This window comes from Teleopsis dalmanni, chromosome 1 (genome assembly GCF_002237135.1).
Source record: "Teleopsis dalmanni isolate 2A chromosome 1, ASM223713v2, whole genome shotgun sequence".
NCBI classification, from domain to species: Eukaryota; Metazoa; Arthropoda; class Insecta; order Diptera; family Diopsidae; genus Teleopsis; species Teleopsis dalmanni.
Window position 1 is genome coordinate 218,332,309 of NC_051846.1, and position 17,059 is coordinate 218,349,367.

At 28.6% G+C, this 17,059-nt stretch overlaps 1 protein-coding gene across 1 annotated transcript in view; it reads right to left on the reverse strand.

Moving 5' to 3' along the window:
* Positions 1-17,017: 17,017 nt before the first annotated feature.
* Positions 17,018-17,059, reverse strand: part of LOC119667338 (probable serine/threonine-protein kinase irlF) — a 1,208-nt gene continuing 1,166 nt past the window's right edge. The window contains exon 2 of the mRNA XM_038076626.1: positions 17,018-17,056. Coding sequence (XP_037932554.1) covers positions 17,018-17,056 — 39 coding nt within the window. The remainder of the gene's footprint in view (positions 17,057-17,059) is intronic.

A 17,059-nucleotide genomic window follows, 5' to 3' on the forward strand; every position in this document is an offset into this window, starting at 1 on the left:
AAGAATGGTATACAAGCTTAATAGTTCCTATCTATAAAAAAGGCGACAAAACGAGCTGTGCTAACTACAGAGGTATATCTCTTCTTAATGTTTGGTATAAAATAACATATTTTCGAACATATTATATGAAAAACTAAACATGTACGCAGAAGAAATACTGGGAGATTATCAATGTGGTTTTAGAACAACAGACTAATGCTTCGTTATGTCACAGATTTTCGAGAAGTTTTATGAGTTCAACATTAACATACATTGTTTATTAATAGACTTTAAATAAGCCTTCGATAAGCTCAACAAAAAATACATTAATAACTATCTAAAAAAAACTCGGTATACCGCAAAAATACATTAACTTAATTAATATGACTCTAATGCATGCAAACACTAAAATAATTCTGAATGGTGAACTTTCAGACAAATTTGAAACCAAATCTGGCGTACGTCAAGGTGATTCTTTTTCTATCAAGGTGGTATAATATTTAATAAATTTACACAAATAAGCGCCTATGCTGACGAAGTCGTCATTATTGCAAGAAACAAGGAGTACCTTCAAAGCGTTTTTATACAACTAGAACAAGCAACGAAGCAAACAGGTCTCAGAAGAAACAAAGAAAAAACTAAATAGATGACAAGATTTCCCCAAGATAGCCACATCAGAATAGACACAAGATCGCATTCAAACAGCTAACATAGCATATTTTGCCCATATGAAGCTTATGAAATCAACGTTACTATCGAAAGAACAAAAGTTGTGCATATATAAAACTTTCATTGGACCGGTTCTTACCCACGGCTGCGATACATGGGCTCTTAAATCCAGCTACAACAACTTGATACTGAGATTCGAGAAAAAAATACTGAGGAAAATATGTGGCCCGGTGTGCTTAGAATCGGCACATATCATATAAGGTATAACGACGAATTGAATGTCTTGAACGAAGGCCGAACTATAACACGATACATAAAAGCCCAAAGACTGCGCTGGCATGGACACGTTTTACGAATGAGTAACGAAAGAAAGACCAAGAAAATTTTCGAGACAAAGCCAGAGGAGAGCAAAAAAGAGAACGGCCGCGACGAAGATGGTTACAAGATGTAGAAGATAACATACGAACGATGAGAATAACACAACACAGAAAGAAAGCGAAATGCAGAGAAGAATGGAGGCGTATTGTAGAGGATCTGAGGAAAAAAGAAAATAGCTTCAGCATTTTATGTTAAAACTAACATTCCCGGAGTAATGGATTACTTTCCATTTACTACAGCAGCATTTGTTATTTGTTATTGTCCTGTATAAATATCACATTTAAATATATTTGAATAACTAATTATTGTTGGTTATTTACATGTAAAATTAAACTCTTTTTTTTTTAACTAATTAAAAAAACAACCTTACGCTATATCAATTCTTCAATCTCTTTATTTTCAAACATTCATTGCTTTTATACAAAATTGACGTAAATCATAATTTAATTTTATAATTAGGATAGAAACGTTCTTTAATTAATAAACTATAATAATAGTTTATGATGTTACAATAAAAAAGAAGCAATGTTTTACCTGCGCATATGTTAATTACAAAAAAATATATTAAACTTATTTTAGAAATCCCTTTCATTATAGAAAGGAAACCATTCCTTTCATTATTTTATTGTTTTAAATAATTATAGTAAACGCTTTAGTTGGTAAAAATACCGGTGAAAATAAAATAAATAAATAAAAATTTGAATATTTTAAATTTGTTATAATACTTTTATTATAATAATAATTTTAATAAAATATATAATTAAATAAAAATTTAGACATAAGAAATTTATTATAATAATTTTATTAAAATATATACAAAAAACTTATTATTAAAAAAAACTTATTATTATTAATTATTTTCAAAAATATAAATTTTTTAATATAAATTATATATATAACATAAGTTATATAAAAGGTAAATTTTTTATTTTATTTAAGTAATATTTAATAATAATATATATAATGCATTTTTAATAATAAAATAAATTTTATGTAATAAAATAAAACAAAAAAACATGTTTTTAATTTTCTGCATAGAATAACAAAAAAAATATAAAACCGTACAAACAAAGCAAATGCTTTCATCCCTCAAATAATTTGTGTGATGCACGTTTGTTTGCATTTTGCGCTCTCACTTCACCTTTTGCTTACGAAGTCTTCAAAGTCTTCGAAGTCTTCGAAGTCTTCGAAGTTTAAGTGTAGTGAAAAACTTCGAGAACAAAAATTTACAAAAAATTCAAATTTTTTTCCAACTTCGAAGACTTCGTTTACTATTCGAATTCTTCGAATACTTCGTAAATTCGAATACGAAGAGCACTAGTGTGTACATGCTTTGGGTTATTTGTTGACCGCGCTATTTGTTAATATTTTCTATTCCCACGCTTAACTGTAAAAGTTTATGCAAGAGGAATATGATATCATATTTTTTAACTTAAGAGACCTTGACCGTCTTGTAGTGTGCAAGTCTCGGTATGTGCACACACTGAACGATAGTAAGTTTAAGAATAGAACATATAAATAAAGTCAGTATCGACAAGTAACTCAAAAACAACGGAGTTTTATTTTATTATAAAGTCAACACAACAACGCTCTTGGAGTGTAGCAGTGTAAGAATTATAATAAAGAAATGCAAAATCACTTTGACTGGACACTCGTAAGTACGCAGACGTGTTTTTTAAACCCGTCTCGTCTTCTGTATGCGATATTTTACAAGTCAATGGGACTAAATAATGCAAAAGTGGTGGAGAAAAAAGTCATTTCTTGTATTAAGATTTAGCATGCTCATATACTAAGAGCCATAATTTGCGTTGTAATTTTTCATAATTCTTTTAGTTCAATAAAATTTAATTTCAAATAAAATAATGCAGCTTCTTCTCTTCAGAATGAACTTAATTTGGTCACACATTATAGTTAGACCTTCCTAATTTAAAATGCTAATATAAAAAGAATACAAGTTAAAACTTTTTATTCCACGTAAATTTTTTTTAAATTATATTAAAATAAAACACTACAAAATAGCGATTTTAAAAAGTTATTATTTATAAATAAGGGTCCCAACCGGGATATAAAAGGCATAAGTTTCTGCTAGCAGTAGCATCATTTATTAGTTGCTGAACTTGAACATCTACAGTTGTTGCTCCAAATACGCCATTACGTTTGCCCTCCAACTTATTTTGAATAGTCAACAAAGCCCGTTGTGCAATCAAATTTTCTTCTTCGTCTGCATGAGATTAAATATATTTTTTAAATTATTATCTTTAATAATAAAAATCAGTGTAAGTTAGCTTTGTACTTGTGTATAATTAAAAAATAAAATATAAAATCTAAAAAAACAATGTAAGTTATTCAATATAAAGTAATAATTAAATTAATAATTAATTATTGAAAAATAATTAAATAGGCATTTTAAATTTTAATATGAATCAACAATATGTATAAGTTTTAAGAATGCTTTTTTTTGGAAAAACAATTATGTTATCTTAATATTTACAGGTAATACAATATATTCTAATAATTAATAATGTTCACACATGCACTTAGCAGAAAAACTCTGCGTAAGTAAATTTTGTAACAACATATAAAAAATTATTAAATAAATAAATTTTTTAAATCAATATATTTAACTCGTTATCTTTATTTTAAGCTATAACTTATTTCTAACACATTAGTAGAAAAATTATAATAAATAAAAATGTAAAAAATATGCGCTATCGGCTGCAGAAAAAGTCTGCGTACAAAACATAAAAAGGGGAATTTCCGAAGTTTTAACAGTAGAACTTTGGCGTGATTTATGCTTTACTGTACCAGTATATCATTATACACAATCCCACGCACTTATTTTATAATTTAACGATTAAAAAGTAATTAAATTTATAATGGCAAATAAAGGAAAAGAAATTATTATCAGTGGGAGCAGTATTATTATTGATCTATGAAAAAAAAGGAAAATGTATCGCGAAATTGGTAAAATCGTTATGCGGTCACATTCTTTTATCCAAACAGTAGTGAACAACTACAACTAAATAGGATTATTGACCTCGAAGTTGGGAACTGGGCATCCATCCAAGCTGTCAACAAGAGAAACATTATTAATTTAGTGAAAGATAATCGTCTAACTGGACTTCTGTTATAGAATTATATTGACCAGAAATTTCAGAAGCAAATTCAGGTGGATACTGTACACAAAATATTAAAAAAATACCACTGCCATGGCCGGTTTGCACGAAGCAAGCCGCTTATTTCCAAAGATATTATAATAAAGCGTTTAGCATTCGCAAGCGAATATTTAAATAAGTCTCCAGAATTTTGAAAACACATAATTTTTTCAGACGAAAGCAAATTTTGTCTCTTTAGCATTAAAGGTCGACGGTTTATATGGCGAATCCCGGGTACGGCCTTTAATAACGAAGATTTGTATCTAACAATAAAACACGGTAGTAGAGGAGAAATAGTGCGGGGGTGTATGGCGAGAGTGAAAAAAATGGAATTCATTGAGTCGATAATGAATAAAGTTGATCATTTTAATGTTTTAAAATGCAATTTAAAGAGCAGTGCCAAAAAGTTGGGGTTACAGAATCGTCTAATTACTTACTTCAACAAGATACCGATCCAAAGCACACTGCAGAAGTTGTAAAGATTTGGTTGCTTTAAAATGTGCCCAAGCAAATCAAAACGTCATCATAATCGCCATATTTGAATCCTATAGAATATTTATACGATTTACTGGAGCGTCGGGTACATGAATACAATATAACCTCCAAAGAAATGCTGAATAACGTGAGCGACGCGAAATGGGGTAAAATAAGCAGTAATGAGACTGCGAAGCTGATCAATTCGATACCAAAACGACTTTTGGAGGTCATAAAAAGGAAAAGTTACCCAACAAGTTACTGAAAATATAAAATCTTTTAAAAAATAATATATTTCGACGCTTTTTAAACTCTTGTTCGCAGACTTTTTCTGCCACCGATAGCGCTGATTTTTTACATTTTTAATTATTATAATTTTTCTACTAATCTGTTAGAAATAATTTTTAGCTTCAAATGAAGATAACAAATAAAAGTACTAATAAAAAATAAAATTGATTTAAAAAAATTTATATATTTATTTAGTAATTTTTTAAATGTTGGAAAAAAATTTACTTTCTGTACGCAGAGTTCTTCTGCTAAGTATATATCAATTCTAATTCAATCAGATATTGATTGGAACGTCGCGGCCAGCATAAGAAACGAATCTGCAAGAGCCGCTTACCAAGAAAAAGTTGTAAACAAACTAGAAGAAAATAATTAAATGATAAGAGAATCAGACGTAACAGTAAGCTGGCAAGGCATTAAACAGGCAGTACTTAGCGCAGCAAACGAAACGCTTGGCCAAAAAACTCACTACACCAATGAGTGGTTTGATTCAAAATGCAGAGAGATTATTAAAGCAAAAAACGATGCTAGAAAAATATACATTGAAAATGGCACCCGACAGAATTTGCTTAAATATGAAGAAAAAAGAAAAGAAGCCAAAACTAGAAAGCATTGAACAAGATTTTCAAACAAATCAAACAAGATCAATGTACCGCAGAATACGAAAACATACACGCATATTCCAACCGCACTTAACAGCTTGTAAAAATAAAAATGGTGAATTGATCAGTTATAGAAAAGAAGTTTTAAATATTAATAAATAAAAAACCATTTCAGCGATCTGTTGAATAGCAATGAAGTCGAAGCCCCTAGTGATACCGTATGGACAGTAGAAAATATGCTAGAGGAACCTATACTTGAGGACACGAAACGAGCAATAGAGAAGTTAAAAAGCTTTAAATCGTGTGGAGAAGATTCTATAAACGTTGAGCTGATCAAATACGCCCGAGAAGAACTTCACAAGCAGATACATGAATTAATACTTCAAATCTGGAGAACAGAAAAAATGCCAGAAGAATGGTATACAAGCTTAATAGTTCCTATCTATAAAAAAGGCGACAAAACGAGCTGTGCTAACTACAGAGGTATATCTCTTCTTAATGTTTGGTATAAAATAACATATTTTCGAACATATTATATGAAAAACTAAACATGTACGCAGAAGAAATACTGGGAGATTATCAATGTGGTTTTAGAACCGGTCGCTCAACAACAGACTAATGCTTCGTTATGTCACAGATTTTCGAGAAGTTTTATGAGTTCAACATTAACATACATTGTTTATTAATAGACTTTAAATAAGCCTTCGATAAGCTCAACAAAAAATACATTAAGAACTATCTAAAAAAAACTCGGTATACCGCAAAAATACATTAACTTAATTAATATGACTCTAATGCATGCAAACACTAAAATAATTCTGAATGGTGAACTTTCAGACAAATTTGAAACCAAATCTGGCGTACGTCAAGGTGATTCTTTTTCTATCAAGGTGGTATAATATTTAATAAATTTACACAAATAAGCGCCTATGCTGACGAAGTCGTCATTATTGCAAGAAACAAGGAGTACCTTCAAAGCGTTTTTATACAACTAGAACAAGCAACGAAGCAAACAGGTCTCAGAAGAAACAAAGAAAAAACTAAATAGATGACAAGATTTCCCCAAGATAGCCACATCAGAATAGACACAAGATCGCATTCAAACAGCTAACATAGCATATTTTGCCCATATGAAGCTTATGAAATCAACGTTACTATCGAAAGAACAAAAGTTGTGCATATATAAAACTTTCATTGGACCGGTTCTTACCCACGGCTGCGATACATGGGCTCTTAAATCCAGCTACAACAACTTGATACTGAGATTCGAGAAAAAAATACTGAGGAAAATATGTGGCCCGGTGTGCTTAGAATCGGCACATATCATATAAGGTATAACGACGAATTGAATGTCTTGAACGAAGGCCGAACTATAACACGATACATAAAAGCCCAAAGACTGCGCTGGCATGGACACGTTTTACGAATGAGTAACGAAAGAAAGACCAAGAAAATTTTCGAGACAAAGCCAGAGGAGAGCAAAAAAGAGAACGGCCGCGACGAAGATGGTTACAAGATGTAGAAGATAACATACGAACGATGAGAATAACACAACACAGAAAGAAAGCGAAATGCAGAGAAGAATGGAGGCGTATTGTAGAGGATCTGAGGAAAAAAGAAAATAGCTTCAGCATTTTATGTTAAAACTAACATTCCCGGAGTAATGGATTACTTTCCATTTACTACAGCAGCATTTGTTATTTGTTATTGTCCTGTATAAATATCACATTTAAATATATTTGAATAACTAATTATTGTTGGTTATTTACATGTAAAATTAAACTCTTTTTTTTTTAACTAATTAAAAAAACAACCTTACGCTATATCAATTCTTCAATCTCTTTATTTTCAAACATTCATTGCTTTTATACAAAATTGACGTAAATCATAATTTAATTTTATAATTAGGATAGAAACGTTCTTTAATTAATAAACTATAATAATAGTTTATGATGTTACAATAAAAAAGAAGCAATGTTTTACCTGCGCATATGTTAATTACAAAAAAATATATTAAACTTATTTTAGAAATCCCTTTCATTATAGAAAGGAAACCATTCCTTTCATTATTTTATTGTTTTAAATAATTATAGTAAACGCTTTAGTTGGTAAAAATACCGGTGAAAATAAAATAAATAAATAAAAATTTGAATATTTTAAATTTGTTATAATACTTTTATTATAATAATAATTTTAATAAAATATATAATTAAATAAAAATTTAGACATAAGAAATTTATTATAATAATTTTATTAAAATATATACAAAAAACTTATTATTAAAAAAAACTTATTATTATTAATTATTTTCAAAAATATAAATTTTTTAATATAAATTATATATATAACATAAGTTATATAAAAGGTAAATTTTTTATTTTATTTAAGTAATATTTAATAATAATATATATAATGCATTTTTAATAATAAAATAAATTTTATGTAATAAAATAAAACAAAAAAACATGTTTTTAATTTTCTGCATAGAATAACAAAAAAAATATAAAACCGTACAAACAAAGCAAATGCTTTCATCCCTCAAATAATTTGTGTGATGCACGTTTGTTTGCATTTTGCGCTCTCACTTCACCTTTTGCTTACGAAGTCTTCAAAGTCTTCGAAGTCTTCGAAGTCTTCGAAGTTTTTCACTACACTTAAACTTCGAAGACTTCGAGAACAAAAATTTACAAAAAATTCAAATTTTTTTCCAACTTCGAAGACTTCGTTTACTATTCGAATTCTTCGAATACTTCGTAAATTCGAATACGAAGAGCACTAGTGTGTACATGCTTTGGGTTATTTGTTGACCGCGCTATTTGTTAATATTTTCTATTCCCACGCTTAACTGTAAAAGTTTATGCAAGAGGAATATGATATCATATTTTTTAACTTAAGAGACCTTGACCGTCTTGTAGTGTGCAAGTCTCGGTATGTGCACACACTGAACGATAGTAAGTTTAAGAATAGAACATATAAATAAAGTCAGTATCGACAAGTAACTCAAAAACAACGGAGTTTTATTTTATTATAAAGTCAACACAACAACGCTCTTGGAGTGTAGCAGTGTAAGAATTATAATAAAGAAATGCAAAATCACTTTGACTGGACACTCGTAAGTACGCAGACGTGTTTTTTAAACCCGTCTCGTCTTCTGTATGCGATATTTTACAAGTCAATGGGACTAAATAATGCAAAAGTGGTGGAGAAAAAAGTCATTTCTTGTATTAAGATTTAGCATGCTCATATACTAAGAGCCATAATTTGCGTTGTAATTTTTCATAATTCTTTCAGTTCAATAAAATTTAATTTCAAATAAAATAATGCAGCTTCTTCTCTTCAGAATGAACTTAATTTGGTCACACATTATAGTTAGACCTTCCTAATTTAAAATGCTAATATAAAAAGAATACAAGTAAAACTTTTTATTCCACGTAAATTTTTTTTAAATTATATTAAAATAAAACACTACAAAATAGCGATTTTAAAAAGTTATTATTTATAAATAAGGGTCCCAACCGGGATATAAAAGGCATAAGTTTCTGCTAGCAGTAGCATCATTTATTAGTTGCTGAACTTGAACATCTACAGTTGTTGCTCCAAATACGCCATTACGTTTGCCCTCCAACTTATTTTGAATAGTCAACAAAGCCCGTTGTGCAATCAAATTTTCTTCTTCGTCTGCATGAGATTAAATATATTTTTTAAATTATTATCTTTAATAATAAAAATCAGTGTAAGTTAGCTTTGTACTTGTGTATAATTAAAAAATAAAATATAAAATCTAAAAAAACAATGTAAGTTATTCAATATAAAGTAATAATTAAATTAATAATTAATTATTGAAAAATAATTAAATAGGCATTTTAAATTTTAATATGAATCAACAATATGTATAAGTTTTAAGAATGCTTTTTTTTGGAAAAACAATTATGTTATCTTAATATTTACAGGTAATACAATATATTCTAATAATTAATAATGTTCATACATGCACTTAGCAGAAAAACTCTGCGTAAGTAAATTTTGTAACAACATATAAAAAATTATTAAATAAATAAATTTTTTAAATCAATATATTTAATTCGTTATCTTTATTTTAAGCTATAACTTATTTCTAACACATTAGTAGAAAAATTATAATAAATAAAAATGTAAAAAATATGCGCTATCGGCTGCAGAAAAAGTCTGCGTACAAAACATAAAAAGGGGAATTTCCGAAGTTTTAACAGTAGAACTTTGGCGTGATTTATGCTTTACTGTACCAGTATATCATTATACACAATCCCACGCACTTATTTTATAATTTAACGATTAAAAAGTAATTAAATTTATAATGGCAAATAAAGGAAAAGAAATTATTATCAGTGGGAGCAGTATTATTATTGATCTATGAAAAAAAAGGAAAATGTATCGCGAAATTGGTAAAATCGTTATGCGGTCACATTCTTTTATCCAAACAGTAGTGAACAACTACAACTAAATAGGATTATTGACCTCGAAGTTGGGAACTGGGCATCCATCCATGACTCGAATTCCAATTTTGCAAAGAAAAGGTTCGCCACTACTGAGGCGAATTTCTAATGGGGCTAGAAACCGGTGTAGTGCCCATGACCTACGTTAATATCATATGTGACAAGCCACTGTTCATTCAGACAAAATAAATGTGTCATAAATTATAATATGCACTTTTGTCTGTTTGACGCTTCGACTTTGATCATATTACTTAAAAGAAATAGTTTGACTCATGCTGTTACAAATATGCATTTGTAACATAAGACATGATAAGCACGTATGGTCATTGCACTATTCCGACCTAAATTCTGGAAAGTGCATTAACTCTTTAAAAACAATATATGACGTATTATTGTAATGCGTTAGAAGAGTATTTGTTTATAAAATTAATGTAATAAAATAATTAATGTAAATAATAAGTAAATAATAGTAAATAAGTAAATAATAATTGTTTAGTAAATAAGCTAGAATAAGTATAAATACCCATAATTTTTGATAATAAAATAGATTCAATTTAACTTAAGACAAGGCTACGTCTTTGATTTGAATCGTGTTCTATGCGGCATTTAGATGCTGAAAGAACATTAAGCGGCTGAAGAGCTTAGTAATACTCAACAATAATCTGATAGGTCGTTTCCACTCTTATTGGTCGATAGGAGATCCTTTAATCATTTCAGGATTTAAATATTATTAATCAAGAAGACCTAATCCAGCAAACCTGCTAATATATATTGATGATTCTGACATCCTGCAATAACCATTATATGGCAATGGTAGAATAGCATTACATAGCAATAATACAACATCTTTACATATGGTGATCCTGTTAAATCATCACATATCATTACATTGCGATCAATAATCATAACATGGCGAACCTACCAGGTTAACATCATAACATGGCGATCCTGCCCCTGACGGACCGAAACTTCTAAAAGCAGTTCAAAACTTCTAAAAGCAGTTCAAAACTTCTAAAAGCAGTTCAAATCCTCTAAAGCAGTTCAAATCCTCTAAAGCAGTTCAAATCCTCTAAAGCAATTAAATAACAAGAAGCCTGCCCACTACGGATCTAATCAACTAATCATCTTCTAATTCTACGAATGGAAAGTTATAATTGTTTTGTTTGTGGTAAAAGTTTCCACACAAAAAAAAAACTAAATAAACATTTGAGTACACACCAGTACATTATTGATTTTGCAAATGATTTAATTTTAAAAATTTTTTTTAAAAAAAAATAAATAAAACTGGAAATGTCACAACAAGAAATTGATGACACATTTGCAAAAATTGTGAAAACTTTACAACAAGCAATTTTAAACAATCCAGAAGCGGGTCCAAAACCCATAACATTAGAAGAATATCGTAGAAGAAATCCTGGTGGAAGAACCAAGGAAATAACAGTAGAAGAGCATAATAGACCACAAAAGAAAAGAGGTGGCCAAAAGAGAAGGTTTATAAGAGAAAAAGGAGAGCTAAAAAAATTAATAAAATTAGCAGAAGGCAAAAATAGAGCTATTTTGCAACAACAACTGCAAGAGTTAACTCAGAATGGGTGGCACACAGACCAAAGAGGAGGTCATAAACAATAATAATGCAGCAGCAACAACAATCAACACTGATAGCACTAGCACTATAATATATTTAACATTTATTATACTAATTATATTATTACTGAATAAAATACATTCTCATTTTAAAAATTATATAAAAAAGCAAGCACTAAGAAATATTAATGTATAGTGTTATATAGATATTGTAAAAAAAAAAAAAAAAAAAATTTTTTTTAATAAATAAAAACTTATATAAAAATAATGTATTCTAGAAGCGATATTTTAATAATAACAACTGCTATAATATTAATAGCAATAATCATAATAACAATAATATTATTATATGTATTAATAAAAATATTTAAATTTAGATAAATTTTTAAATGGATTTGACAGATTTAAAACATATATTATCTAATCTAAAGAAAAATCCGAAAAGAACTTATACTGATAAATATATTAGCATAACTAAGAATTATATAAAACAAATTTGGTTAGAAATAGAAAGAAATACTGACATAAAACATTTACAATTAGTAAGAACGAAGTTTGACACAATAGTAGATGAAATAAATAAATATTTAAAAAATAAATCAGAACAGATTAGCGACAGTGCAATATCAAAACTTGATAAAATGGCTAATTTTGACATGTTAACAGCTTCCTGAATAATTCCTGAATTTAATGGAAATGTAAAGAGTCTATCTAACTTTACCGGTACTTTGCAATTCTACTCAGATTCGTTGAAGGATGAAGTAGAGAGAACCATTCTACTAAATTTTGTAAGATCAACTAAACTTTCTGATCGAGTTAAAAATAAATTGGTTGCAAGTAAGGAAGATGACACAATAAAAAATTTTATTAAGAAGCTAAACACAATTTACAAACCAAAAGCCAATCCCTTAATTATACAAAACAATCTTACTAGAATGCGTCAAGGCATACAAATGATTGCTCAATATGCTTTAAAAATAGAAGAACAAATAGCAATGCTTAATCAAATATACATTTCAGAGCAAGGAGATGAGAATAGAGATGTCATACTAAAGATGACAGATCAATTAGGCCTCAGTACATTCACAAATGGGTTGAATGAGAAGATAAGAAATGTGGTTATAGCAGCCAGGATATCGACATTATCTGAAGCCATACAGATTGCAACAGATGTTGAGACACAAAACAAGAGTCTGATGCAAAATGCATACAGAAACTTTAACTACAAATCAAACAACCAGGGATATAGATCAAGAAATGACAGAAGTCATGGAAACAATAACTCGACGAGGTTTCCAAACAAGTACAGCAATCAACGAAGCAACTATAATAGTCAAACAAGAAATTTCAATAATTTTCAACAAAAAAACGGGAACACCCCCGGTCACAATACCCCGGGGAACATAAACTCAAATATCAACAAGAATGTTCGAAAGTATTAAATTTTACTTCGGCAAAAAACATTTCTAACTATATAACAATAAAAACTTCAATTAGCAATAAGTTTATTACTTTACTAATAGATACGGGCGCCGAAACATCAATATTAAAGAGAGATTTATTAGAAAATAAAAATTTAAAAATAGATACTACAAAAAATTACAAATTAAATGGCATTTGTAATAGTAGAATATCTACAGAAGGATTATTAAAAACAAAATTATTTTTAGATGAGAAAAGTATATCTCATGAATTCAATATCGTTAAACCCAATATAAATCTGCCAACTGACGGCATATTAGGTAGAGATTTCTTATTAAAGCATAACTGCAAGATAGATTATGAAACATGTACATTAACGATGCCTTATCAGGAAGATGAAATAATCTTACCTAGAAATATAAATACAAAAAATCTGGCATATATAACACTGCCCCCTAGAGCAGAAGTAGTTCAACCTATAAAATTAGATATAAATGAAGATAGTATAATTTGTGGTAAAGAGATAATGAAAGGAGTATTTATAGCTAATTCCGTAATACCAGGAATAGGTATAAAACACATTCGAATATTAAATACAAGAGAAACACCAGTAGTCATAAAAAATGCAAAAATAGAAATAAAAAAATTAGAAGATTATAACATATTAAATTATAACAGAGCGTCCCTATACGCTAATAGATTTGATAGAATAAAGAATTTATTGAAACTCCCATGTTTAGATCAAAAAGCAGAAAATTCGATATTAAACATTTGTGAAGACTTCCAGGAAATATTTCATTTAGAAGGAGAAACTCTAACAATTAATAATTTTTATGAGCAGCATATATCAACTACAGATAAAACACCAGTTTACATAAAAAATTACAGAACTCCGAATACGCAATTACACGAAGTGAATAAACAAGTAGATAAATTACTAAAAGAAGACATAGTAGAACCATCAACAAGTCCTTATAATTCACCAATCTTATTAGTTCCAAAAAAGAATAAAGATGGAGAAGAGAAATGGAGATTAGTAATAGATTTCAGACAACTTAATAAAAAAGTAGTAGATGATAAATTTCCACTAACTCGTTTAGAAGACGTTCTAGATAAATTAGGTAAAGCGAAATATTTTTCTACACTTGATATGACTAGTAGTTTTCAACAGATTCCACTTAACAATAAATCGAAACATTTAACTGCGTTCTCAACCAATACAGGTCATTTTCATTTTAAAAGATTACCTTTTGGCTTAAAAATTTCAACTAATAGTTTTCAAAGAATGCTAACTTTAGCATTAACTGGTTTGGATTCGTCCGCATTTTTATATGTAGATGACATAATAATATTCGGTTCAAATTTAAAAAATCACAATGAAAATCTAATAAAAGTATTTAGTAGACTACAAGAACATAATCTTAAATTAAACCCTGAAAAATGTAATTTTTTACAACCAGAAGTTGTATATCTTGGACATTTAATAACAGCGCAAGGTGTATGCACTGATCCAAGCAAACATGAAGTGATCCGAAATTACCCGAAACCTAGAAATTCAGATGAAGTTCGAAGATTTGTTGCCATGTGCAATTATTATAGAAGGTTTATACAAGATTTTGCTGAAATAGCTAGACCTCTTAATAACTTACTAAAGAAGAATCAAATATTCTGCTGGTCGGAAGAATGTGATAAATCTTTTGAAAGTTTAAGAACAAAGTTAATTTTACCACCAATCTTAAGCTACCCAGATTTCTCGAAAAATTTTATATTAACGACAGATGCCTCTAATTATGCATTAGGAGCAGTTTTGTCACAAGGAGAAGTAGGAAATGATAAACCAATAGCTTATGCTAGTAAAACTCTAAACAAGCATGAAATAAATAAGCCTGTAATAGAGAAAGAACTTCTTGCAATTCAGTGGGGAATTAATTATTTCAGACCATACTTATATGGACGAAATTTTACGGTATATACTGATCACAGACCATTAGTTAGTCTTTTTACACACAAGAATCCATCTTCAAAACTGACGAGGATTAGGATAGATTTAATGGATTACAATTTCAACATTATATTTAAACAAGGGAAAATGAATATGAATGCAGATGCACTATCTAGGATTCAATTAGATTCAAAGCAACTAATTGAAATGATACCCAAAAATATAAATGTATTAACAAGAGCAATGAGCAAAAATATTAAAGCACATAAAGAAGAAAGTAAAAAACAAACCTTGAATGCTAACACGGAGATTGATCACCTCCACATGTGGGAAGCAACATCAATAACAGATGTAAGATTTGTAAAGAAACTTGAATTTAAAAAGGTAAACCATTCTGCAGATGGAAAAGAAGAAAAAGCACTTGAACACAAGAATAATAAGTTCAATAGAAATAGTGCAAAATATATTAAAGGTGGAAAAGCACTTGAACATAAAAATAATAAGTTCAATGAAAATAGTGCAATAAATATTATAGCAGCAAATAAAATAGTTGTCGAATACAACGAGAAATCATTATCAGAGATAAAATTGATTCTGAAGAAGTTATTATTCAAAATGAACAACTTAAAAATTACAAAGCTAGCGTTAGCAGAAAATGATGAAATATTAAATGAAATAAACTTGCAAGAAATGAAAGAAATATTTAATAAGCTGCAAAATGAATTAAAATTAAAAGAAAGTCAAGACATAATTATATATACACCACCGAAACGAATAGAAGATACAAAAGAAATGCTCAGATTAATAAAAGAATATCACGAATCTCTACATGGAGGACATTGTGGAATTAAGAGATGCATAAATAAATTAAAACAAAAATTTGTTTGGAAAAACATGAACAAAATGGTAAAAAATTTTGTCAACAACTATGACACATGTGCAAGAGTTAAAATAATTAGGCACACAAAAGAAGAATACCAAATTACCGAAACACCAAACACATCATTTGATGTAATAACAATAGACACAGTAGGCCCATTAATACCATCTAACAATCAGATATATTTTAACACTTCAATGTGAATTAACAAAATTTGTAGAAGCGATTCCTTTAGAAACGAAAGACGCTGTAAATGTTGCGAAAGCAATTGTAGAAAAATTCATACTTAAGTACGGTTGTTTTAGAAAAATGAAAACTGACAAGGGCACAGAATTCACAAATGAACTTCTAAAAAACATTTGTAAATTGTTAAAGATAGAAAAAGTAACATCAACACCATTTCACCATGAGACATTAGGAACAGTTGAAAGAAACCACAGAGTTTTGAATGACTATTTGATGACCATGAAAACGATAAACAATTGGGACGAATTACTTCCTTATTACGTGTACAGTTACAACTCGACTCCACACACAACAACAAAATACACTCCATTTGAATTAGTATATGGTAAATTATGTGCATTACCATGTGAAATTATTAAAAATAAACAAACGATATATGATATTGAAAATTATGCTAATGAATTAAAAATAAAATTAAAATTCTCTCAAGAAAAAGCAAAAGAACAATTAATTAATGCTAAACATTTAATGAAAGAAAAACAAAAAAATGTTAATAAAGCAAAATTTAAAATAAATGATTTTGTATATGTCAAAAAAGGCAACAGAAAGAAATTAGATAACCCATATAAAGGCCCATATAAAATTGTATCACAACAAGGTACAAGCAGTACATTATTAATGAATGAAAAACTTGTTGAACTGCACAACAATAATTTAATAAAATGCAGAAGCAGCAAAAAATAAATTTTGTAATACCATATTAAGTAAGAATTATACGAATACTACATATTGAAAATATTAAATAATAATATCATATTTTGCTAGATATGAATCCACATATTAAATAATAATTACGTTTATAGCAATTAAAAAAAACAAAAAAGGTATATAAAATTGTTAATTTAAGAAATATGATATATGAAGAATTAATCACTTATAATGATATAAAATTTGTAGTGCAAATTACTTAAATATTCAATTCAATTAATTTACACTTTTCTAAAGGGGTAGGGTGTAGTGCCCATGACCTA